Source organism: Zootoca vivipara, chromosome 13, assembly GCF_963506605.1.
Source record: "Zootoca vivipara chromosome 13, rZooViv1.1, whole genome shotgun sequence".
Classification (NCBI taxonomy): domain Eukaryota; kingdom Metazoa; phylum Chordata; class Lepidosauria; order Squamata; family Lacertidae; genus Zootoca; species Zootoca vivipara.
In genome coordinates, this window is record NC_083288.1 from 25,486,408 (window position 1) to 25,510,166 (window position 23,759).

Sequence of the window (23,759 nt, forward strand, 5' to 3'; positions counted from 1 at the left end):
TTTAGCAGGATGTTGCTCCATAGTTTTTAATCCGTATATTTGTACACGGCTCGCAGACTACTCCATTGTTTGGGCTATAGCTCCCGGGGTCACAGGCCACTGCGAACCAAATGGGTAAACGTCATATTGGGGAAATGAAGCCGTCTAGCAGGTTATCAGCCATGACATTCTTGCAGCAATCAAGATTATATATCTACCTCTCCATGCACACACATACAAAACATATACAAAGGACCAAGTGTAAAAGCATTGCAAGCATTTGTTTAACCTTTGCAATTAAGGGAAACATTTATTTACAATTCTAATTTATTTGTCAAATGGCCATTCCCACATCTTGCAACACTGTATTTATTCCACAAATTCATCAGGTTTGTTTGTTTTTATTGTTACTATTTTGCTGCCAAACTTTCAGTGCTTGTTTGTTATCTTTAACATCAAATCCTCATTGTAATAGTGACAATGGGAAGCAAAGCAATTTTCACAGGATGGGAATTACAAATAGCAGGGGTACCTTGGTTGTCAAACTTAATCCGTTCTGGGAGTCAGTTCGACGCCCAGAAACTGTTTGAAAACCAAGGCACGGCTTCCGATTGGCTGCAGGAGCTTCCTGCACTCAACCAGAAGCTGCGGAAGCCGGGTCGGAAGTTTGGCTTCCAAAAAAGTTTGCAAACCAGAACACTTTACTTCTGGGTTTGCGGCGTTCGGGAGCCGATTTGTTCGGGCGCCAAGCCATTCGGCAACCAAGGTACCACTGTACAATTAAGGACTCAGTCCAATGGTAGGCACACATAACAGCTAGGGCTGCTTTCACCCAGGGATGCCAACTCCTAGGGGCCAAGCCCTCTTGGACACACACCCCAATTTTTTTAGGGGGGCGGCCAGGTTCCTACTATGTTCAAAAGCAGTAGAGGAGGATGTCAGGTGTGGAGCCAAGTGCAACATGGCTTTAGCAGCTGCTTCCTTCTCCTTCTGCTGCTGCCACAGAGGGGAAGGAGCAAGGAAGCAGCCCTAGCCCAGGCATAGGCAAACTCGGCCCTCCAGATGTTTTGAGACTACAATTCCCATCATCCTTGGCTACTGGTTCTGTTAGCTAGGGATGATGGGAGTTGTAGTCCCCAAACATCTGGAGGGCCAAGTTTGCCTATGCCTGCCCTAGCAGGTCACAGTGGCAGGAAGAGGAGGAGCTACAGCCATTGAAGCCATGCTGCCGCTGTGTTTGGCTCCACCTCGGCTCCTCCGTCCTGATGTCACAAGCACAACATCAGGACATCGAACCCATGATGTCATGTGCCACATGATGTTGCCCCCCCTCTCCTTCGGAAGCTGGCCCTTTTGCTTTCACCCTTCTCCAAATGTCGCTACACTGTATTGACACGTGTGCGGACGGAAGAAAAAGACGTTCAGGAGAAATATTTCAACGGTATTTTGAGAGGTTTTTGGTTGGGCAATGTGCTGCAGAAACGAATTGGGGGTTGTTGTTGTTTTGCCAAAGTGGCACTGACCTAAAATAGGCAGATTCACCCATCCCTGTTTCTAAAAGGAGCAATTGCACCTCTGTGCTTTTGAGGTTGAGGAGGAGGTGTTCTCTCAACCTCAAAAAGCTATGCTCGAAGAGCCCTTATATCGCTTGATTCAATAGGAGAAATCACGTGAGCATTCGTTGCTGGGTGATCTGTGGCCAACCTCTCTCAGTCTCATCTACCTTTGCAGAGTTGTGATAATAAATGGGGAGCAACTTCCCCAAAGCCATGTGTGCCACCCCAAACACTTTGGAGGAGGATGGCAAGGGTGGTGGGAATAGATAGATAGATAATAAAACAAATACCGCAGCAATTTGCACAGTCGCTGTGGGCGATGTTGTTTTTCCCAAACCCTGGCCGGCAGCTGTCCAGCCGAGTGACTTGTAAACTATGGTCTACGTAATGGATTGCAGGGGAATTCAGAAACTCGTGTTTCATGATGGACTGCTGCCTACGGAAGAACTCTTCCACGAGCGATTGGGCCTAAAACATACAATTAAGTCAGAAAAAGACAACAACGTGCATGTGGACTGGATGCATCAACGTTATATATTTCCCTGCTCCTAACAAGAGGGGCTTGTTCCTTCACATTTCCTTGCCCTTGCCAGTGCCTTCTATACCAACCATTCTCTCCCCACTTCATTATATAAAGGAGCAAGTTTTTAGACCCCCTTAAGTTGTGCAGTAACATGCCTGTGTAATGCCTGTTGAAGACCCCTTTATTGTTCAAACGTCTATGCTGTTTGAAGTTGCTTGCTCTCTGCCCTTTTAAATGATATCAATGGGCTATGTGAAGGTTTTCACGTCCCTGCAGTGCATGCCATGAGGAACGGCATCCTCTGAAATCACCCTCCCACTTCAGTATAAAAACCGAAGGTGCAGGAACCTGGGCCTCTGACTTTAGGGTTATGGCTGTTCCCTTTCATTTCTCCAGCCAATGTTTATCCCCTCCTCTTTTCCTGTTGGCACTGTTCAGTAGGCTGTCATGGCAGCCATGCTTCTTGGTAATACCGTGCAGGTGCTAATGGTAGAAGGTGCCCCTTGGTACTGGTAGGGCAGGGCAGGGAGACCAGGAGGAGGTGGAACCAGTGCCAATGATGGGCAGAGCTGAGTAATTCTAGTTTGGTCCCCCATCCTGCTCCTTGCTGAGTTCTGCAAGGGCAATGGTGAAACTAACAGCCAGGGCCATCCCCTCAACCGGCTGCAAGTAAAGAGACAGGCAGGTAGGCGCTGGCAGAGGGCAGGTTGAGGTTAAAGGGGTAGTACCCCATTTACCCTAATGGACTAACCACAAGGGGGTGTGCATTCAAAACAGTGTTAGCCCCCCCACAAAAAAGGACAACTGCAGCAGATGTGCAGAACAGTTATTGATCCAAGCATTGCCAGTTGGGAAGAGGGGGCACTTACCTATCTCCACCCCAAAAAACCTAACACAAAGAGCAATCCGAACCCAAGACACTGCAAGAGAGACTGGTTATGACTTGTTAGTGTACACAGGAGGCTATATGTTAAGGAGTAGGGAATGGTATTTTACGTTTTGTAAGCTGCTCTGAGCCTCTATTCCCTCTCTCCCAACTCACTTATCTAGTTAGCATTTTGGGATGTATAACTACTAAATATTCCAGTTCAGAATATATATTTTTGAAAAGAACTCTGACCTTTTGAACACGGTTGTTGGTCTCATCTTGACAGTCAGAGGCCATCTTGTGACAGATAAGTTCCCAGCCAGGGGCAAATGGACTCACTAAAAGGCAAAGAAATACAATTGCTTGCTGATGAAAATTCATTTCTCTGTGAATTTTGCCTAAAGAATCACCAAGGACAGGATTTTTGCACACAATCCCAAGCCTTATTTACTCAAAATTAAACCTGGAATTTGCTTCTAGGAAAAGTTGTTCAGGACTGCAGCCGCAAAGGGTGCCTTCTTTAAAGCTATACTAGCTCTGCCTTGTTCAGAAGTGTTATTAGAAAAGGACGGCCAATCCGGGAGACGCATAACCTGTCTTATAGCTCCATCTTTGGGCCAGGAAGGGAAGAAATAAATAAACCCCAAACCCTAAGCTCTTAAAGTGATGGCTGAAGCAAGCAACAGAGGAAGAAGGAATGTGGCTTCAATTATACTATAACCAAGTACCATGGACAGCGACAGAAGGCTTTCAAACTTTCTATCTTGTGAGAAGACTTTTGCCATTGATTTCTTTGCCATTAAACCCCAGTGCCTTGCAGAAAATTATGGGGCATGTTCTGTGCTGTAGGCAGCTCTCATGATGTCATTTGGGCCTTCATTTTGCCTCCATATGAGCCCATGTGAACCAAGACCCAACCCTCTCTGGTGGCTGCATATTGCAAGGAAGTTCAATGGAGGTATGCAAGAGACCTTTCAGGAAGCTTGTGTACTGTTAGAAAGACAGGGCACTTTCTCTTCTGATAAGAGATAAAATGCCCTTTAGGGAACCTCTCTAAAGGCCAGCCAGAGGGATCTTTTATCTCTGATCTTAGCACCAAACACCTTTACACTGAGATTGGAAATAAATCCTTTGCCTGCTGTTCAAGAGTAAAAGGCAGCATTTCCCCCTTTTATTCTTAAAGAACAGGCAGAGGGTTTCAATGCTGTGGTGTTTGGTGCTAAGATTGGAGATAGAATATCCCTTGGACGGATCTTTAGAGATCCTCTCTCAGTATCCAGCTCTCTGTGGATCATCCCACCATTGTTTCCTGTTGGCCAAAGGCCATGGTGACAAAACAGAACCACCCTTCTTCTGTTACCTTTAAAAACAATGAACAGCTCATCTTCTAGCCCATGTTTTGGTCGCTTGACAGAAAAGCATCTGTAGGACGTCTCAATGATACGACATGTCAGGTGGGAAATCAGATTGTTCAAGATCTTATTTAGCTCTTGAAAGAATTGTTGATTTGTTGTTAGATGGCACTCTTTGGTCGTAAAGTGAACAGACATTCGATACGTGTAATCTGGTTCCCGATATGCTTTAAAAGATGGGGGTGAGAGGAGAAATGTGTGTGACTCTAAATGGTATGCACTATCATTTGCTGTTGTTGCTAACCATATTTATCAATTTATAAAGCACCTACCGCAACTATGATTTGTACATAGAATAAAAGACCCAGGCTCTTTTCTCTCAGGCTTATGGTGTAAGGTAATCTATTGTTTTCAGGCCTCGGTCAATGTATTTGGATTGTGATCTATGAACTGGCTACAATCTGACACCAGGTACGCCACACCAGTAGTAGTGCTGCTGCTGTTTCTCTTTCTCACTTAAAGTTTCTTTCTTTGGCCACTAAATGTCAGGGAAGAAGCAGGGCAACCTGGGACAAAGTCCATGAACAACAGTCATGTTAGCACAACTGTAGTTTAGTATAATGTGCATGAGCTAGAATGAGCATTCATGCGCTAACCCTTTCCTCTTCTCTTGTACAGCCAGGAGGAGTTCAAAGCTTCAGGTTTAAGTTAACCATGGCCTTTTTTGGACCGACGTACTACGGTTAGCATTAACAAGCCAACTTCAAACCATGGCTTGGGTGGCTGGCTTGTTTAAGTTAACTACAGTTACTGAGAACCATGGCTCCAGGACTAGACCATTTGGGAAGCTGGATGGGAGCATGAAGGCTCAAGGCTTGTTCCAGCTCATGCGCATTGCATTAAAACTGTGATATAAAATGAGCTGAAAAAGATCTTTAAATATACTTTCCCCAAAAAACCCGAAGGCTTTTTTATTGGGACATATAGGTCACATAGCTGCCAAGTTTTCCCTTTTCTCGCGAGGAAGCCTATTCAGCATAAGGGAAAATCCCTTAAAAAAAGGGATAACTTGGCAGCTATGATAGGTCAGGAGATTGCAAAAGGAGACCAAGTATTATTTATGTATGCGAAAACCGCGGCTAGGACTTTGTTAGCCCCAAAATGGAAAACTCTGGAGTTACCGACAATTGAAGAGTGGCAGACGAAAATGATGGACTATGCGGAATTAGCAAGGCTGACTAGCAGGATCCGAAACCAGGGAGAGGCAAGGTTCCAAAAAGACCGGAGTAAATTTGTGGACTATATGGAGAGGAACTGTAGAAGTTTAAAGACACTTGCAGGACTGAAATAAATCCTACGAAATGACTTTAAGTAGAGGGAGTAAAGGAACTGCGAGACAGGAGTGGATAAGAAAACCGAATGAGGGGAGGGAGGGAAGTCAAAGCTCGGCAGAGCACAGTGAATTTGAGATAATGGAATACTTGTTAAAAGGAGAAAATTTTGTGTTTATTGTGTGTTGTTGTGTTTGTTGTTGAATGTTTTGTTATTGTCTAATGTGTTTGTTTGAAAATTTAATAAATTGCTTTAAAAAACAAAACAAAACTGTGAACCGCCCCCAGACCTGCAGGTATAGGGCAGTATACAAATTTAATAAATAACAACAATAATTAGAACTGTGGATTAGTTTGACATGTGAACCAGCTCAGTTTCTGCATATTGGTGGTAAATGGCTGCTTTGGGGCACATACATATAAGCAGTTAGTGCAGATTCCTGGCTTATTTGCAGAGAAAGGAAAGCAGCAGAAAACCTGTGTGTGTGAGAGAGGGGGGGAGGTTTGGCTTGGCCAGCTCTTGTGCGTTTTATAGCAGGTTGATCTGCCAAAAGATGCACAGGTAACACCTTCCAGATAATGGAGATAAAGTACCTACCGGTGTCTGCAGATTTAGCTGCTGTTAAAGGCACAGGAGTAGGACCCAACTGAAAAGCTGGCAACCCTAGTTTCCCCATTAAAGGACTGTGCATTTCTGAGTATCCAAACTCCTCTTGTACGACGTTGGGGCTTTTTGGAGGCTCAGAGTAGCCTGATTCAGTCCTGTTTGTGAGTTTAGGGAATTAGGCAAGGCCTAGAGCAAGAGTTAGGAGGGCACAGGCAAGACAGGGCTTGCTTCTCTTACCGTACACCATAAACCTATATGTCTTGAATATCTCTCGTTCTCCTTTCATGTCCGGCTTTAAAACTCTGTAAGAAAGTGTGCAAGTGTAAGATCCAGACATGTGCTCTGTAAAACCGCGCACCATCAACTTTCCAGTAGCTGTGAGATTCACATAACTTTTCCCTAAAAGAAAGAAAGAAAGGTAAAGCCAGTTCAACAGACATGCAACATGCATGAGCCTAGAGCAGGCACCCCCAAAACTGCGGCCCTCCAGATGTTTTGGCCTACAACTCCCATGATCCCTAGCTAACAGGACCAGTGGTCGGGGAAGATGGGAATTGTAGTCCAAAACATCTGGAGGGCCGAAGTTTGGGGATGCCTGGCCTAGAGAATCTGTGCTCTAAGGCAGCTGCAGGGATGCAAAAGATCTGGTGGGAGGGATCCTGCAATACATGCGAATGGCAACCCAATTTTGTTTTCTGTGCTGGGGCAGCTGCCACCATTACAAGTCACTATTAGTGCAGATAACAAAATAAATGGGCCTGTTTAACTCAGCAAAAAAGGTTAAGAGGAGATAGGAAGCCATATAATTTCCCAGCTGTCAGTTTCAAAAGTGATTTGCCATGTGCCAGGGCAACTGAAAGTCAGGAAACACAAGCCCAATACCCTCTTGGGCAAACGGAATTAGTTACACAGTTATTTGGGTCCCAGCAGACATGCCCCTAATTTCTGTGCTACTCTGGCTCTCTGGTTGTGGCACATTATGGTGTATGAGTGAATAGATCTCTCCATGTGGAGGGGGTGAGTTTGTAGCCCTGTCTTCAAGAGGGAGTTGAGCTAGACAGCCTATTGAGCCTTTCCGTTGCAGGGGGTTGGACTAAGTGACCCTTGTGGTCCCTTCCAACTGTACAATTCTATGGTTTCCGATTCTGCCAAAAAGGTAACTCACGTCTCAGGTTCAGTCCATCTGGCCCAATCCATAGGTAGTTGGGGTCTACGACTTCACTTTGTGAAAGTGACAAGTCCATGCACACTAGAAAGGGGCTGTCTCTGTGCACTTTGACATAGACGTTCACTGCAGAAGAAGATGGTGTTGAAAAATGGTCATATCATGAGCCCATGTGTTGGTGCTTTGGGTGGGAGGTTTTATTCAGCTGGCTTTGACTTCAAGTGGAATGCCTGTTGGCTTCAGATCCCAGACAGCTGGCCTACCTTACCACCCTCTGGAGCTGGCCCCAGGGAGTTTGGTGGCTGCTGATGACCGCAAGGTTTTCCAAGTGCCCCTGGCGAGGCCCCCTAGATTTAGAGACCCTAGGCTTCAGCCTACTTAGCCTATACATAAATGTGGCACTGCCCTGGACAGTTAAGTCCAGTCAAAGGTGGCTATGGGGTTGTGGCGCCCATCTCGCTTTCAGGTTGAGGGAGCCAGCGTTTGTCTACAGACAGCTTTCCAGGTCATGATTAAACCACTTCTGGCACAACAAAACACTGTGATGGAAGCCAAAGTGCACAGAAACGCTGTTTACCTTACCGCCACAGAGGTACCTATTTATCTACTTGCACTGGCGTGCTTTCGAACTGCTCACCCCGTTGCGGGGATTCAAACCGCTGATTTTCCAATCGACAAGCCCAAGAGGCTCAGTGGTTTAGACCTCTTTCAATAAAGTGACAGAAACAGGATAGGATGCTCCTGTTGAACTTCTAAGAATTATCTCTGCTCCTTTCATTGGTGTTTTTTTAAAAACAACAACAACCCACACACTGTATTCCACCGTCTTAATTTTAAAAATGAAAAAATTAAATGTTACCTTTATGGTGGGTTTTGCCATAAATGTAATTCTTTTTAACTGACGTAACAGAATACTGTTCTTTGCCCACTTCATTTTCGACTGCGGGAAAAATAAAATTATTTAATGATTAGGGCACATGGGATTGAACCACAGAGACCTGGGGTCAAATCTCAACACACATGAAGCTTGCTCCATGACCTTGGACCAGTCAATGCTCAGCCTACCCTTCCTCACAGAGTTGTTGTGAAGATAACAAGCATCACAATGCAATGCAAGCTGCCCTGAGCTATTCGGAGGGTCTAAATATGAAGTGAGGCTCAATCCCGATAAAATGAAGGTGCTGGTCGGTGGTTTCTCTGACAGAAGAAACAATGCTTAACCTGTTTTGGGTGGGATTGCACTCTGAAGAATAGGTTCACTCTCCGGATTCAGCTCTGTCTCTGAAAGCCCCAAATGGTGGCAGAGCACCTTTCAGCAATAAAGTGGCCCTTCCTGGAAAGAGATATCTTGGCCACGGTGATTCACGTTCTACTAACATTCTGCTTAAATCACTCTTAATAATGCATTGTGCCCGGGATTGAAAATAATTCAGAGCGTCAGTTAATACGAAAAAGCAACCGCATGAAGTTATTGAATGGGGGCTGGGCAGATGGAACACATGTAGAATGTTTCCTGACCCAATTCAAGTTCCTCAATCTCTTCCCACATGAACCTGTCTATCAAAATCCACATCAGAGACATTTCAGCAAGTCCTTCCTGTCACTGTGTCTGCAGTGAGGCAGGTAGTGACCTATAAGAGGACTCAAGTCAGCTGTGGCACCCTCATTTTGAAATGCCTTTCACAGGAAATGGGTGGGAGACCTCAGGCCCAGGGGCCAAATGTGGAAACTCAAGCCTCTCTGTATGGCCTCCAGAACTCCCCCCCCCATTTCCACATCTTTGACAGGCCTTGCCTTGCACAGGCCCGTGTAGAGTGTGGGGCAGCCAGGGGCGTTTGCCCAGGGCCTCGGAGGGCCAAGCGGGCTACCCACCCCCGCTGTGGGCCTACTGGACTTACGCTGTGGCCTCTGGCAAGCTCTGCATATAATAATAATAATAATAATAATAATAATAATAATAATAATAATATTATTTATACCCTGCCCTCCCCAGTCAAAACCGGGCTCAGGGCGCCTGACACCAATAAAATTACAATAAGACGTAAAAGAAAGAAAAACAAGTAATTAAAATACGGGTTAAAATACAGTTTAAATTTAAAATTTTAAAATGCAGCCTCATTTTAAAGTAGCCCAAATCAAAACCACAAGGGAGGAAAAACATAGGGGTCAGACTGAGTCCAGCCCAAAGGCCTGCGGAAAGATGTCAAATCCCACAGGGCTCTGGTCTCCTGTGCGAGAGTGTTCCACCAAGTCGGGGCCAGTAGCTGCCGCATTCTGGATTAAATGTAGTTTCCGGGTCACCTTCAAAGGTAGCCCCACGTAGAGCGCATTGCAGTAGTCCAAGCGAGAGATAACTAGAGCATGCACCACTCTGGCGAGACAGTCCGCGGGCAGGTAGGGTCTCAGCCTGCCTATCAGATGGAGCTGATAAACAGCTGCCCTGGACACAGAATTAACCTGTGCCTCCATGGACAGCTGTGAGTCCAAAATGACTCCCAGGCTGTGCACCTGGTCCTTCGGGGGCACAGTTACCCCATTCAGGACCAGGGAGTCCTCCACACTTGCCCATCTTGACTGGGTTAGACCACGTTAGACAGCTTTCAAAATATATAATATAATATACACATTTTAAAACGATCCTATACAGGGCTGCCTTCAGATGTCTTCTAAAGGTTGTATAGTTACTTATCTCCTTGTCTCGGGAGTCATATAACTCCAAAGGTTCCAACATTTCTCGGATGGAAATAGGGACGTCCTAAGGAAAAGTGGGACATTCCAGGATCAAATCAGAAACCGCGATGGCTTCTGTAAATCTGGGAACTGTCCCTGGAAAATAAGGACACTTGAAGGGTCTGGAACTGGCACTCTTTGGGGCCACATTACCCACCTTTCCTTACTCTGGGAGGGCCACACAATCTATAGGAATAGGGGCAGGAAGCAGATGGAAGTCCTTGGGGAGGGGGCAGTGGCTTTGCATCTGCTGCAAGCAGCAGGGCCTCTTGAACCAGCCCTGTGAATGTGGCCAGCTGCAAACACAGGACAGGCCTCCTACACCTCTCAGAATGGCGTAGGAAGAGGGAATTCCCCTGGGGAATCCTGGTAGTCAGGCCTGTGTGCCATTGGCCGATCCATTGTAAAATGAATGTCAGTTACCTTGGGTCAAGGCCATGAGAGCGTTCAGCATGACCCCCATCGTGAGGAGAAGGTGGGGGGCGATGTAAAGGGGAAGGGGCGACCAACCACTGCCGCCTTGCATGGTGCAATGGAGAGTCCATCCTTTTCTGCTACTCCGGCCCTCTCAGCCTTCTGTCCATAAGGGGAGGAGGAGAAGGGGGAAACAAAGGGAGATACCCCTCCGGCGTCCAGTCGGCGTTCCAACTGTCACGCCAACAGACTTGTCAACTTGTCTTTCTAGTAACCATGGCTACTGTTCTGCCTCGGTTGTTCCGGAGAACCTCGGGATTCTCTGGAGGGTTATGAGAGTCCGTCATGGCAAATGTGCATCTCTGGAAGAGAGCCTGGCCTCCCACCACCCATCTTCTCCTGCAAGATGCTGTTGTAGGGGAGGCATTGGGTGGGTTCTCAAGTCGCCTGCTCACTTTCCAGAGAGTGACTGAGGTCCCACTGGCCCACTCAGGGTGGCCTAAGGAATAGGGTGCTCTTGTGCCCTACTTCAAAGAGGAGAGTATTCAGTACGTTTCTGAGCACAATTCAAAGTGTTGGTGCTGACCTTTAAAGCCCTAAACAGCCTTGGCCCAGTATACCTGAAGGAGCTTCTCCACCCGCATCATTCAGCCCGGACACTGAGGTCCAGCTCCGAGGGCCTTCTGGTGGTTCCATCACTATGAGAAGTGAAGCTACAGGGAACCAGGCAGAGGGCCTTCTCGGTAGTGGCGCCCGTCCTGTGGAACGCCCTCCCATCAGATGTCAAGGAAATAAACAACTACCTGACTTTTAGAAGACCTCTGAAGGCAGCCCTGTTTAGGGAATTTTTTTAATGTTCAATGTTTTATCGTGTTTTTAATATTCTCTTGGGAGCCTCCTAGAGTGGCTGGGGAAACCTGGTCAGACGGGCAGGGTATAAATAATAATAATAATAATAATTATTATTATTATCTTTGAAAAGATGAGAACAGTCCTCTATTTGGAAAAATCTGTCCCTAAAAGGTAAAGAACCCTATGAAAGGAGAGCAAGAGGGGCCTTGAAGTTGCTCATCAACAGTCAGGCCCCGGTCAGTAGTGGCCTCACTAGTTTTATTTAATCATTTTATTTATTTATTTCATTTATATACCATAGAAATATACTTTATCTTCTAAGGATATACTTTATCTTCTAAGGATCTCAAGGTGGTGTACATAACCATGTTCATCCTCCTCCCCATTTCATCCTCGCAACAACCCCTGTGAGGAAGGTTAGGTTAAATTGCACTTGTAACCTTTAGGCCACAGTCCTATACAAACTGACCTGGGAGTAAGTAAGTCCCATTGAACAGAGTGTGGCTTACTTCTGAATAAATGTGCACAGAAGTGCACTGCTAATGTTTACAATGGTTTTAAGTAACCTGAATCAAACAGGGAGAAGCAGCTGACAGACGCACAGAGTTAGGGGAGAAGACCTCCCAGATCAATTCACTGTGGTCTGAGTACTGGAGAAACGATGCTTCCTTAACAGAAGCTTGGAGGAGGATGGCTGGATTCCTGCTCCCCACCTCTCAATGAATGTGTAACAGCAACTAAAGAATTGTGCCTCGTTACTATGTTTTTGCACCGGATCTGCCACCTCCCCCCACCACCTGGGGGCGCTCTGTTCCTACACAACATGCAAGTATTTCCTGTCCTTCCTTGTCAAAGCCCTGGATGTCATTGCTGCGATGCAAGACAGCTCCTTTTTGAAGCAGAAGCCTGCCAGGTTGGGAATCTTATTTTCTTTCTGAAAGTCCAGAGGAATCCCAGGACCCAGAAGAGAAGCATCTGGAGCAGTTGCTGCAGAACCAAATGGAAGGTGAGAGATGATACAATTCTGACGAGTTCTGTTTTAGCAAAGCCCTGGTTTCCTTTCCTTTCCTTTCCTTTCCTTTTATTTTCATGCGCAAGTAGTGCACAGTTTCATAGTTGATCTCCTTTCTTCTTCTTCTTCTTCTTCTTCTTCTTCTTCTTCTTCTTCTTCTTCTTCTTCTCCTTCTCCTTCTCCTTCTCCTTCTCCTTCTCCTTCTCCTTCTCCTTCTCCTTCTCCTTCTCCTTCTCCTTCTCCTTCCACACACATCCACAGAAGCTCCTGGGAACCACAAGACAGAATTTCAAAAGGGATGCCACTGACCTCTGTGGGTTCTTGGTGTGCTGCTTCTGTACAAGGTGGGACAACGAAACAGGCCAAATGAGCTCTAGGGCAGGGAAAGGATTCTGCCCTTAGGAACTATTGCTATATCCCCCCCCCCCAAATACAGCTTTGCCACGATGAGAATTTAGAACAGCAGACCAAGCAATGCAGTCTCTCCTGTTTCACAGCTTTTGTACAATTCTTTACTGAATCCCTCTCTTCCAACAATAAAGCACACACACACAAACACAAAGGAATTCTGCGATAAGAGAAGTGCCTCTTGTTATGTGAAAATCACGGTGAAATCTATTGTTTTCTCGGACTTTTCTACTTCATTTCCCTTTCTACTTCCATTAGAATTTTGCAGTGAGAAATATTTTTTTTTGAAGTGCTGAACCGCCTTAAAATACACGCTATAGAATGGCAAGATTTAGGAAGTGCTACTTTCTTTCCTAGACCCCAGTTTTTTTTTATTGGCTACTAAGATGTGGATTTCTGGAATAACAAAGTACCTTAAGGATACAATACGAAGTTGAAGTCTTCTGGTAGGGTGGTTGCAGTGCAGGTTGATCGCTGGCTATATTTTAGGAAATATTTACTCCTGTTCCCATTTGTCTGAAGAGAACATTGTTATGTTTCTCTTTAGTTCACGTATGCATGCCCTACATGCTCAGAATACATCCATACCAAGAGGTATACTCACACCAGTAAAATACATATTTCATAGGTCAGAACTTCAAAATTTCAGCCAAATTGGTTTACAAAGTAAAGTGAGGTCGCAATCTTGTGCACACTTGCTTCTGAGTAAGGAAGATTTACATGCAAGTGAACGTCAATAGGATCAGACTGTTTGTTAAGTAACAATTGCTAGGGTCACTCATTTGTGGATTGTAAGGAGTGTCTCTTTGCTTTCGATGTGACGTTGCAAGTGTTGCGTGTTGTTTTGTCTCAGATGTTAACCTGGCAGTTAACAATTTAAATGGGTTTTATTGTTAAATTTGCTTGGCATTCAGAGCACTTTGGCAAGAGATATAAAATCAGTATGACCGATCTGTCATCAGACCGACCTCGGTTAACGTTCTGCGTCTTGAATTCCAAAGAACTCTTCATCTGGCAAATAAGAGGTTGGGATATTGATTGTAACCTGTAAAAGGATGGCTTTTGTATATTTTTATTTGATAACCACCACTTTCTAAGCAGATTTCATTATTCATTCATTCATTTATTTATTTTTTAAAATGGCAAGTGAATTTGTAGCTGCCAAGTATGATCTTCAAGAAATGGTCACTTCTTTTGGGGGCGTCAATGCTAGCTATGTTTACTTAGAAGAAAGCCCCTTTGAAGTCAGAGGGTGTTCCTCTGAGTCAATACAAATGGGGATTGAGCTGCAGATATTTGCTTAGTGCTAAAATGTCCTGCCAGGTGCTTTATCCAGTGATGTGGTCCTCTCTGGCCAAGGGGGTATTACACCATAAAACCGGATGTGTTTTTTGTGGGGGGATTCCATTTGGAAGGAGGATAGGCAACTCCAAGGCTGTGATGTCTTCTCTGTACACCCAGATTTCTCCTCTCTGAAATCTAGCGGCAAACAGAAAAATAGCACCGACTATTCTTCTTTCATTCTTTCTTTTTAAATGTCAGAAGCAAGAAGATTTCTTTAAGTTGCATTCCACCACTGATATTTATAGGGTTGCCGTGTGCCCTCTTCTTCCAGGACACGTCCTCTTTTTTAGGGGTAAAATTTCTGTCCGAGTGGATTTTTAAAATTTGCCATACTTTCTGGATGAGACATAGACATAAGTGGTGGTCAAAGACTTGCTTTCCTATTCTCTTCTCCTGTCCTCCCTCAGCAATATATCACAGTTTCTATAGCCTACATAATAGTAGGGGGTATTTAAAATGAGAGGGTTGTTTTTTTTTTTTTGGCTCTTCAAAATATGGCAGCCCTAATTTAGCTCTGTGGATGATTAGTCTAGCATGCAATTTCTCTCTCCCTCTCCCTCTGAAAGTCTCAACACGAGGTCTGCTCCTCAAAAGGTTGCTCCCAACTTTTTAAACTTTGCCCAACTTCCCCTGGTTTCCATTTAGGGAAGGCAGAGAAAGGAATCCTTGGGTTCTACTGTGTTCCAGACCACTTGGCAATCTTCCTCAGGAGCACCTCACCGGTTCTAAACGCCAAGCGACTATTACCATAAGCAACTACATAATCCTGTTGGCTATGAATGCCATAGGGTCAAATTCCTTTGTTGTCGTGCCCACCCACCCTGCAAAAAAAGTGGGGAGGCTTAAAACAGGCAACAGCAGTTCTAACTTTGTTAACTGGAACATACTGTTTTAAAATGGACTGCTTCTCCCCAGAACCCCCCTCTCCCCAGCCCCCCACCCCCAAATCTTTGCAGGATTTTAAATCCTTCTGTGAATCTCATTCCCCATCTCTTAATGGCCCCCTCCCAAAGCTGAATGCTGAAATGGCAATTTGCTCCCCGGCTCCTGTTCTTTGAGCACAGCTTTAGCAAGGCTTGAAAGATTGAGGGAAGCAAAATACCCTCCTGGTATCGTGCAGAAGTGAAGCCTCAACTGTTTCCTTTTTTTTGCGCTATTGAAAAGCAACGTTGGGAAGATTCTAGGAGGCATGGAGGCATGGAGGAAGAATGCTCAAATCCTTTCCCCACCGGCTGCTTTCCCACTCAGAGTTGTCCCCCCTCCAACTGTTCTTCAACCCACTGGCACTCAAGATTTGTTTCCCACAGTTGGCCTTTACAGACTGGGAAAGTGACCATTCTCCACAGCCATTCCTTCTTTGAAAATTATGTCCTCTCCTCACTGCTTTTTAAGATGACCTGGGTTTCTGTACCCAGGTTCTCTTGCCAGATCTATGGTTTGGCCTTTATAATATATAGTTATCAAACAGAGTTTTAAGCTAGGGCATGTGAGTGGGTATTGCTTGGTTTTGCCATTGTTTCACCTATTGTTCCTCTTCGTTCTTTTCCTCCTTACCTTAGCGGATAAAGTGAATTTTCTGTACGAACTCTTCATGCTGTGTAGTTTGGTCTCCTCTGTACAGCTGCAGAAGGACATTTCATTTGAACACAAAATTTATGTGAGGTCTGTTGTGACTTAAACAGCTCTGTAACAATCAATACGTTAACGGCGGGGTGGGGTGGGGTGGGGTGGGGTTTGACCATTGCCCCGTTTCCAATTCTAGGAAAAGTTGTATTTTGTGAATTTCTGCCTGCCAACGTAGCTGTTGAGGGCACAGGAGCTTCACAAAAATAAAAATGAAAATGTTTCGAAAAACCCGGCAACAGGTAGCGGGAATCAGATTTTGGTTTTCAATGGATCCTGCATTGGCAATATTTTCATTTCATGAATGCTGAGTTGTGCATAAGATGTAACCTCTTTATTTGCATTGCCTATGAGTGTGTCAGTTTACAAAAGTATGAAATCACAATCTTAGTATCAAATATTAGCAGACAGTGGAATAAATGCATGTTTTAGCGATGTCCCGTCATCTCACACCCCTGAAACAATCTTGCTTGATTTTTGTGCAAGATTGAAGTGAACTCATATACACCTCCAACTATTTCTCTTTGCCAGGGGCAGTCCCTGTTGTCTGTCCCTGTGCATCATCCCCATTTTGTCATTTGAAGTGATTTTGGGAGTGCTGACACTTTTTAAAAACATATCATGTGTGCATTGCTAGAGCTGTAATTCTTTAGGTTTCAGCCTCCCTCCCCAGAACTTAACTCTTGGAATGGGGAATGCATCACGATTTTAGTGCCCATGAATGGAAATACATTTGCTTCAAGGACGGGAACCTGTAGCCCTTCAGATGTTGCTTGACTACGACTCCCATCACCTGGCCATTGACTGGCGCTGCCTGGGGCTGATGGGATTTGTAGTCTGACAAAATCTGGAAAACTCTCTATCCAGATAAACTGTTTTAATGTGTTTTGAGTTGCTGCTATTTGTAATAAGGGCAGCCAGATCTATTGTGAGATTGAACATTATAAAGTTGAGGAGCTGGTAGGATTCTCTGTTCAGTTTACTAATATTCCATGCTTGAGAAGGCACTGCAGCGCAGACCACACTGCCTGCAGAGTAAATATATAAATAGCAAGAACAGATGAGACTTCAGTAGTGTGCAAGTTTGGGAGGGGGTTCCCATGAGCATCACTCTTGGGTGTGAGAATGGGTTGTTGTTGTTTTTACATGAAAGGCTCAGTTTTAATCTATGAATTGTTGGAAGCTATATATAATTTCCAACCTGGATGTAGATAGCAGGTGAATCCCTTTTTCTAAAATCTCAATGCTTCTTTCTATAGCAGCCTTCTCCAACTTAGTGCCCTCCTGATTATTTTGGACTACAACTCATCTCCAGCCAGCACAGCCATTGGTTTGGGCTGCCAGGAGTTGTAGTCCAAAACAACTAGAGGACTCCAGGTTGGAGATGGTTGACCACTGTTCAAGTCTTCTTTAAACCCACATCCTCTGGCCTAGAAGCTCATCCCCTTCAATCCCAGATATATGGCCAGACTCACGGAAGCCTGGGTATAGTCATACACTGTTAAGAGAAATAAACTCATTGCTTGCATTCAGTACCTCTTTGGGGGATAAACTCTAGTGAGTCCTTTTTCCTTTTTCGTTTTTATTTTTTTACTGCAAAAATTAATTCAAGAAAACAAAACAAAAAGGAGCGGAGGAAGGGGACCCTCCCCCAATCATCTCATATTAACAATACAATAGCTATCAATATGTCCATTTTAGTTGACTTATATCGCTCAAAAGATGCTACCCAAATGTCCAAATCGGTATCCAAGTGAGATTGGTGTTTATGAAAAGTATGTGCAAATGTAGCAAAAGCATTAAGTTCTTCAGACCATTGTGTAATAGATGGTGGGCATCTGTGGTGGAGCTCCGACTCAAATTAAGCTCCATTTCCTTGCAAGCTGTCAATGAAGTGCAAGTGACAGAACCACAATTGATTATTTAAGGCAGAGATGAACAACTAGTGATTCATGGGTGACATCTAGCCTCCCTCCCCCCCACTCCTTGGCACCTGCCAGTTCAGGGGTGTTGTGTCAAACACTTATCTTTAAAACTGGTTCGCTTTTATACAGACCTTGATGCTGCTGCTAATATAGTCTCTGGTGAGACACCCAGAACACTGTCATATCCAATTCTCTGGGTTCAGTTCTAGCTATTGAGGCCTGAGGATGTGGGCAAGGTGCTTCCCGGCTCTCCATCCAACCACTTGCCCTCTCACCCTTGGCCCATCCTCACTTATTTTTGCAAGTCAGGGTGGGGGTGGGGTGGGGGCTGACTGGGTGAGTCCAGGGGGTGGTTAGCACATCTTTGCACCAAAGGGGGGGGCCCACCTGCCTTGAAGAAGGTGGTGGTATTCCTGCTACTGAAAAAGCCTTCACTGGATTCTTGGGTGTTCCACAGCTACCACCCCCATCCATCTCTAACATCCGCTCTTGGGGTAAAGTTCTTGCAAGGTTGGTGGCGATTCATCTGCAGGCACTATTGGAGGAAACAGATTATCTGGACCCATTCCACTCTGGATTCAGGTCTGCATTTGGCACAGAATCAGCTCTGGTTTAGTTACCACCCTTGAAGGTGAGGCAGGGGAGTGCAGCTGTTGGATTCCTTATCCAGTTTTTATACTATTGACCATGGTATCCTGCGGGCTAGGAGTTGGGGGGCACTGTTTTGCAGTGGTTCCACTCCTACCTGCATGACTGGCCCCAGAGAATAGCATTGGTGGACTACCTGTCTATCTATATCTTGGCAGCTTAACTGCAGGATGCTGCAAGGCAAGAGCCTGTCCCCAATGCCTGAGACAGTTGCCTCACTCTGGCTCATGGGTGGGCCTGGCCCTGGGTCACAGCAGGCTGTTTCTAAAAGTGGGCAGGGAAGCTTGTGTCATCTAGACCAGGCACATCCAACAGGTAGATCGAGATCTACTGGTAGATCACTGGACGTCTGTGGTAGATCACTGGTAGGCCACTGGCTCCCCCTAAAGAAGCTCAACAACTTTGACTCCCCTAAAAATAAGCTCAACATTTTTGCCCTGCACCCCAAAGAAACGGGGCTTTCCTTCTCCCTAAAAAGCCCTACAACTTTTACCTGAACCCCTAAAAAATGGGCCTTTCTCCTTCCTAAAAAAAGCTCAAGAATTTTGACCTGAACCTCCAAAAAGGGGGTAGATCACCGTCGGTTTTTAACTCTGTGAGTAGATCACAGTCTCTTGGGAGTTGGCCACCCCTGATCTAGACGTTGCTGGACCACAACACACACACACACACACACACACACCGCCATTGGTCATGTTGGCTGGGACTGATGGGAACTGTATTCCAACATAATTTGGATGGCTGCAGGTTCTCTCCTCCTGTTGTTGAATGTCAAGGGGCAGTTTTAATCTGATTTTCTAGCAGCTGGTCAGAATGCAAAACAAAAAACTAAAACTAAAAGGAAAACACACACAGACTGGGTAACAGAACTGCTCTGTCCCCTCACCATCAGATAACTGCGGTGTCAGATCCCGGGAAACAATACTTTCATCTTCAGGAAGAAGAAGAAGAATTAAGGAGTGGTGCATGGCAGTGGTTTGGAGAGGCCTTCTGCTATCAAAGTTCTTCTGCTCGGATGTTGCAGAGGCCCCCTATGTGTTCCATAAACCTTGGCGGTGAAGCAAGGGAAGCGGTTAACACTTTCCTGCCGCTTCATGTGAGCTAAGTTTTGCAGTTATGTAACAGCCGGGACCAAGTTTCTCTCTCTTTTTAAACAGACATCAGATTCTCAGATAAGGAGATCAGAGGAGGGAGAAAGAGAGAAGCAGAGAGACCATTAGAAGATCTGCTTGATTACTCTCCCTCAAAAAGTGGTTTTCAGTCAGTATTCCTCAGCCAGCTTATCAGGGGTTTTGCGATATGTCATGGCAGACAAACGGCTCTGCTCCATTGCTAAACTTTCCCTGCAGTTTTCAGCTAGGCTTGCCAACCAACCAGTAAGTGACAGGCCTTGCTCGCAGTGGTGGCGGTATATATATTCTGCCCCCCACATCCATCCCAAGCCCCCCACCTCAGACTGCTGGACTCCATACTTGGACACGTTCCCCCTAGGCCCTAACCAGTTGTCCAATTTTTTAAAAATCAAATCCAAAGGTAGCAGCTCACAGTCGGAAAGCAGGAAGAAGTTTGGTTTATTCCAACTTTGCGCACTCTCTCTCGGTAACGTTCAAGGTCTGCAGGATCGGTGCAGAGCGTTGGTGGCACCCCAAAGGGCAGGCTTAGCACTCTGTGCATCCTGAAACATGCCCCAGAATCCTTTGCAATGCACAGTAGTCCTCCTTCGTAACTAACTGGCAGCGTTGGGAAGCCATATTGGCAATGCGGCCACAACTTGCATGAATGCCATTCAAATCAAAAAACAGTTGCAGCGGTAGGGCCTAGGACAGGCTTCCCCAAACTCAGCCCTCCAGATGTTTTGAGACTACAATTCCCACTATCCCTGACCACTGGTCCTGCTACGGTAGCTAGGGATCATGGGAGTTGTAGGCCCAAAACATCTGGAGGGGCAAGTTTGAGGAAGCCTGGCCTAGCGTACGGGGTGCGAGGAGGGAATTTAAGCCTTCCCCTTCCTCTATGGTCAGCATAGTTCTGATGAAATTGCTCCACCAGCCACTTTTTCCCCAGGGGGAAGGCAGCTAATATACCAAGCCCTGCCTCTCAGGCAAATGCTGGCTGTTTTGGGTTCACCTCCTTTTTTGCAATGGCTTTTAAAAAAAAAAGCTGTCCTGTTAAATGTGTTACTTTCATGAACCGTGTGGTCTGGCCTTGACTGATGGTGGCGAGGAGACGCTAAAGGAGGAATTCAGGAGGTGTTTTTTTTTTTTTTTTGCAGAAGGTGGTTTTGACTTTGAGCTGGGGCGGGGCGGGGAGCTGCTCTAGAGGATAGAAATCATGTGGCAGGCGGTGCCGAGGAGACAGGAGTGTGAACAAAGGGGCTGACAGGAAATGGGTTTCTGTGGGACAGAACAGGAAGGCAGGTGAAGGGGATAAAGGCCTTCAGCGTGAGCAAGTTTATATTTAGTGCAAACAAGGAGGAGTCTTGTGGAACCTCAGAGACTTGACACGTTTACTATGGTAGGAGATATTGGGGACTGCAGTCTCCTTCTTCCAGATGTTTGAAGTCTTCACCCGCAGTTGGCAGGTATCAAGAGAGCTGAAATGGGTGTCGAGAGAGAAATACAAACAGTGTGATCAGAGGGTAAGAAAATGCCAAGCATAGATTCTCTGACTATTTCATTACAGCTGAAGACTGCAATCCTGTACACACGTACCTGTTGCAATCCTAGATACACGTACCTGGACAGGTATAGGGTTGCGCTGTAAATGTATGCCAAATAAGTATAAGCCAGGGCTGGCAGACCTGGTGCCCCTCAGATAATTTGGAATACAATTCCCATCAGCCCCAGCCAGCAGGGCCAATTGCTGGAGATGATGGAGTCCACAAAATCTGGAGGGCACCATGTTACCTAATCCTGGTATGAGCTTTCATTTTAATTGCCATAAATAGGTTTTTGGGGGTATTTTTTGCATTTCACTTCCACCAGGCTTCACTGTTTACATGTGTCCGGTGTTGTTTTTGTGGACGTTCTCCCCAACATGGAGTGCTGGCATCTGTTTTTAATTTATTTATTTTTTGCTGCCCATGGCAGTCATTTTGTGCTGGCACCCATGACACTTTTATCAAGATATGACTCACACAACATCTCATTTACTTATTCAACCCCCCCCCCAAAAAAGCACTGCATGTTTCTAGTATATACCGTATGAGGTCTGTTCTGGGGGGGAAAACCTAATTGAATGCCACCCATAATTAACACATTTACAATTCCAAAAATAATCTAATTGATTTGAGACTAATTTTAAATTGCCCTGGCACAGAATAAATGAATTAGCACATCTACAACAGAGGAAAAAAGGTTGTGCCTCATCTACAAAAGTATTATTCCGGAGATTTATCTTTAAAGACAGTCTTTCAATAAACCTATTAACTTGATTTCAATAGTAGCTTCTTCAAGGTGAAGTTTTAATTGTTCATGCCAGAGGCCATGACAACTATATATGCCACAGCAACAAATCAACCCAGTAATGGAAAGTTGACATTCCAGACCCTATATCAGGCATGCATAGATTTCAGGGGTGCAGAACCCCCCCTCTTCAATACAAATTAACAGGGCAATCCTCTACTTGTGCTCACTGGGCCTTACTCCCAGCCGCTGGTATAGGATCACAACCTTAATCTTTGTTTCTCTTGGGAAGCAATTTTATCTAGCTCTCTCTCTTTCTGATATTCCTTGTCGTCAAGGTAACACAGCAACTTTTTAAGATAGGCATTAGTATCACTCAAGAGATAGCGAGTAGCTTCTTGAAAAACAAGTTAATTAGCAATGCATTTACACCAATTTTTAACCACTTTGAAATTAAGAGGAATTGCGAGGTTTTCCAGCAATCAGTGCAGTAGCAAATGAATGGAATTGTTGTTTTAATTCTGCTGTTTCACCACTCCTTCTGGAAGGCCACATCCTGAATCTAGGATTTCTCTCCATATGTTTGTATGTATAAATAAACAGGACCGAAATCTTGCACAATGTCTGTATTTGAATGCCTTTCATCTCCCAACAAACATTTATTGATATTATTTGGATATTACTGCTTTATATTTTTAAGGGGGGGGGAATCTCAAAGAAGTTTACAACCTGCATTAAAACATCACATAAAATAATCCAGAATAAAACATTACTGAAGGAAGTCAAATATAAAAGTATAACTTTCAAAGCAACATAATTAACAGAAAACTAAAGCATTATCTTCAAAAATTCAAGAGAAAATATTATGATACTATTGATTGTTATAAAACTCATCAATCTAATAGGAATGTTATGAGATGCCCATGTCTGTTCTTCAGAAATTTGTTGTTTAAGCCAAAGGATTTACAGAAACATATGATTTTAAGGGAAGTTTGAAAGGAGAGAGGCAGAAAGATAGGCTGGAGGCAAGCCTGAGAGGATTTTTTTAAAAAATAAAAGTGATATACAGTAAAGCATAAAACACTACAGGGTTTTTTAAATATTCTTTTCTGACCAAGGCCATTTGCCATGGTCTAATTTTGTAGTTTCCTTGCGGTTTAATAAGGGGTGAGGCAAAGTCATAAGAATGCTTGGACTACATAACCCATGTTCTAAGGAATGAGAGGGTCTTATCTCCATTCTTTATACGCACCTCTTGGCTATTTAATGGATTGTTCAGTTTATTGAAAACACACACACACACACAGAGAGAGAGAGAGGGGGGGGGGAAGAGTATGTTTTGGACGACATGATTTTGGACCAGATCCCGCCCTTCCAGTCTCCTTGCAGAATTGTCACTTAGTGTTTTACAGTCTTTAGAGATTTAAATTCTTTCTTGGCTTCTTTTCAGATTCACCAGCTGGCATGGACCTCAGCCATTCTCAGGAGCAAAGAGAGCCTACAGGTACTGTGCTGTGATGCCCCTCTCCCATTCCTCCATCCTTAAAAGAGTTCCCAGCCTGGGAACCTGAAGATGATGATGATGATGATTTATTTATACCCCGCCCATCTGGTTGGGTTTCCCCCGCCACTCTGGGCGGCTTCCAACAAATACCAAAATACATGAAAATATCACAGATTAAAAACTTCCTTAGACAGGGCTGCCTTTAGGTGTTTTCTAAATGTCAGGTAGTTGTTTATCTCCTTGACCTCCGATGGAAGGGCGTTCCACAGGGTGGGCGCCACTACTTCCCACATATGACCAAATAAGTACCGTATTGGCCCGAATATAAGGCGCACCCAAATATAAGCCACACCTTTAAAATTGGAGAGGAGGGAAGGGACAAAATACCTGAATATAAGCCGCTCCATTCCTCGCTGCTCCTGGCTGCATACTGGGGTATGTGTGCTGCGTTGCTGGGGCCTTTTCCCTTCCTCGCTGTCTCCCTTCCCGGCCTTGGGGGAGAGGATGGGGGACT

General features: G+C 45.0%; 2 protein-coding genes across 4 annotated transcripts in view; one reads left to right on the forward strand and one right to left on the reverse strand.

Annotated features, from left to right (window-relative positions):
• Position 1: 1 nt before the first annotated feature.
• Positions 2-10,637, reverse strand: ZPBP2 (zona pellucida binding protein 2). Its single transcript, XM_035136260.2, has 8 exons — positions 10,535-10,637; positions 8,241-8,321; positions 7,382-7,507; positions 6,454-6,615; positions 4,287-4,505; positions 3,179-3,264; positions 1,826-2,003; positions 2-99 (listed from the first exon to the last, which is right to left on the reverse strand). Exons 1-8 carry the CDS (start codon positions 10,635-10,637, stop codon positions 2-4), a joined length of 1,053 nt encoding a protein of 350 aa, XP_034992151.2.
• Positions 10,638-12,284: 1,647 nt separating this feature from the next.
• IKZF3 (IKAROS family zinc finger 3) overlaps positions 12,285-23,759 on the forward strand; it is a 57,352-nt gene continuing 45,877 nt past the window's right edge. For 2 of the 3 annotated variants that reach the window (XM_035136255.2, XM_035136257.2), the window contains exons 1-2: positions 12,285-12,383; positions 23,192-23,245. In XM_035136255.2, coding sequence (XP_034992146.1) covers positions 12,377-12,383; positions 23,192-23,245 — 61 coding nt within the window. In that variant the 5' untranslated portion in view covers positions 12,285-12,376. Of the gene's footprint in view, positions 12,384-20,861; positions 20,976-23,191; positions 23,246-23,759 lie in introns of those variants that run through there. The other variant, XM_035136258.2, reaches the window with a different exon arrangement.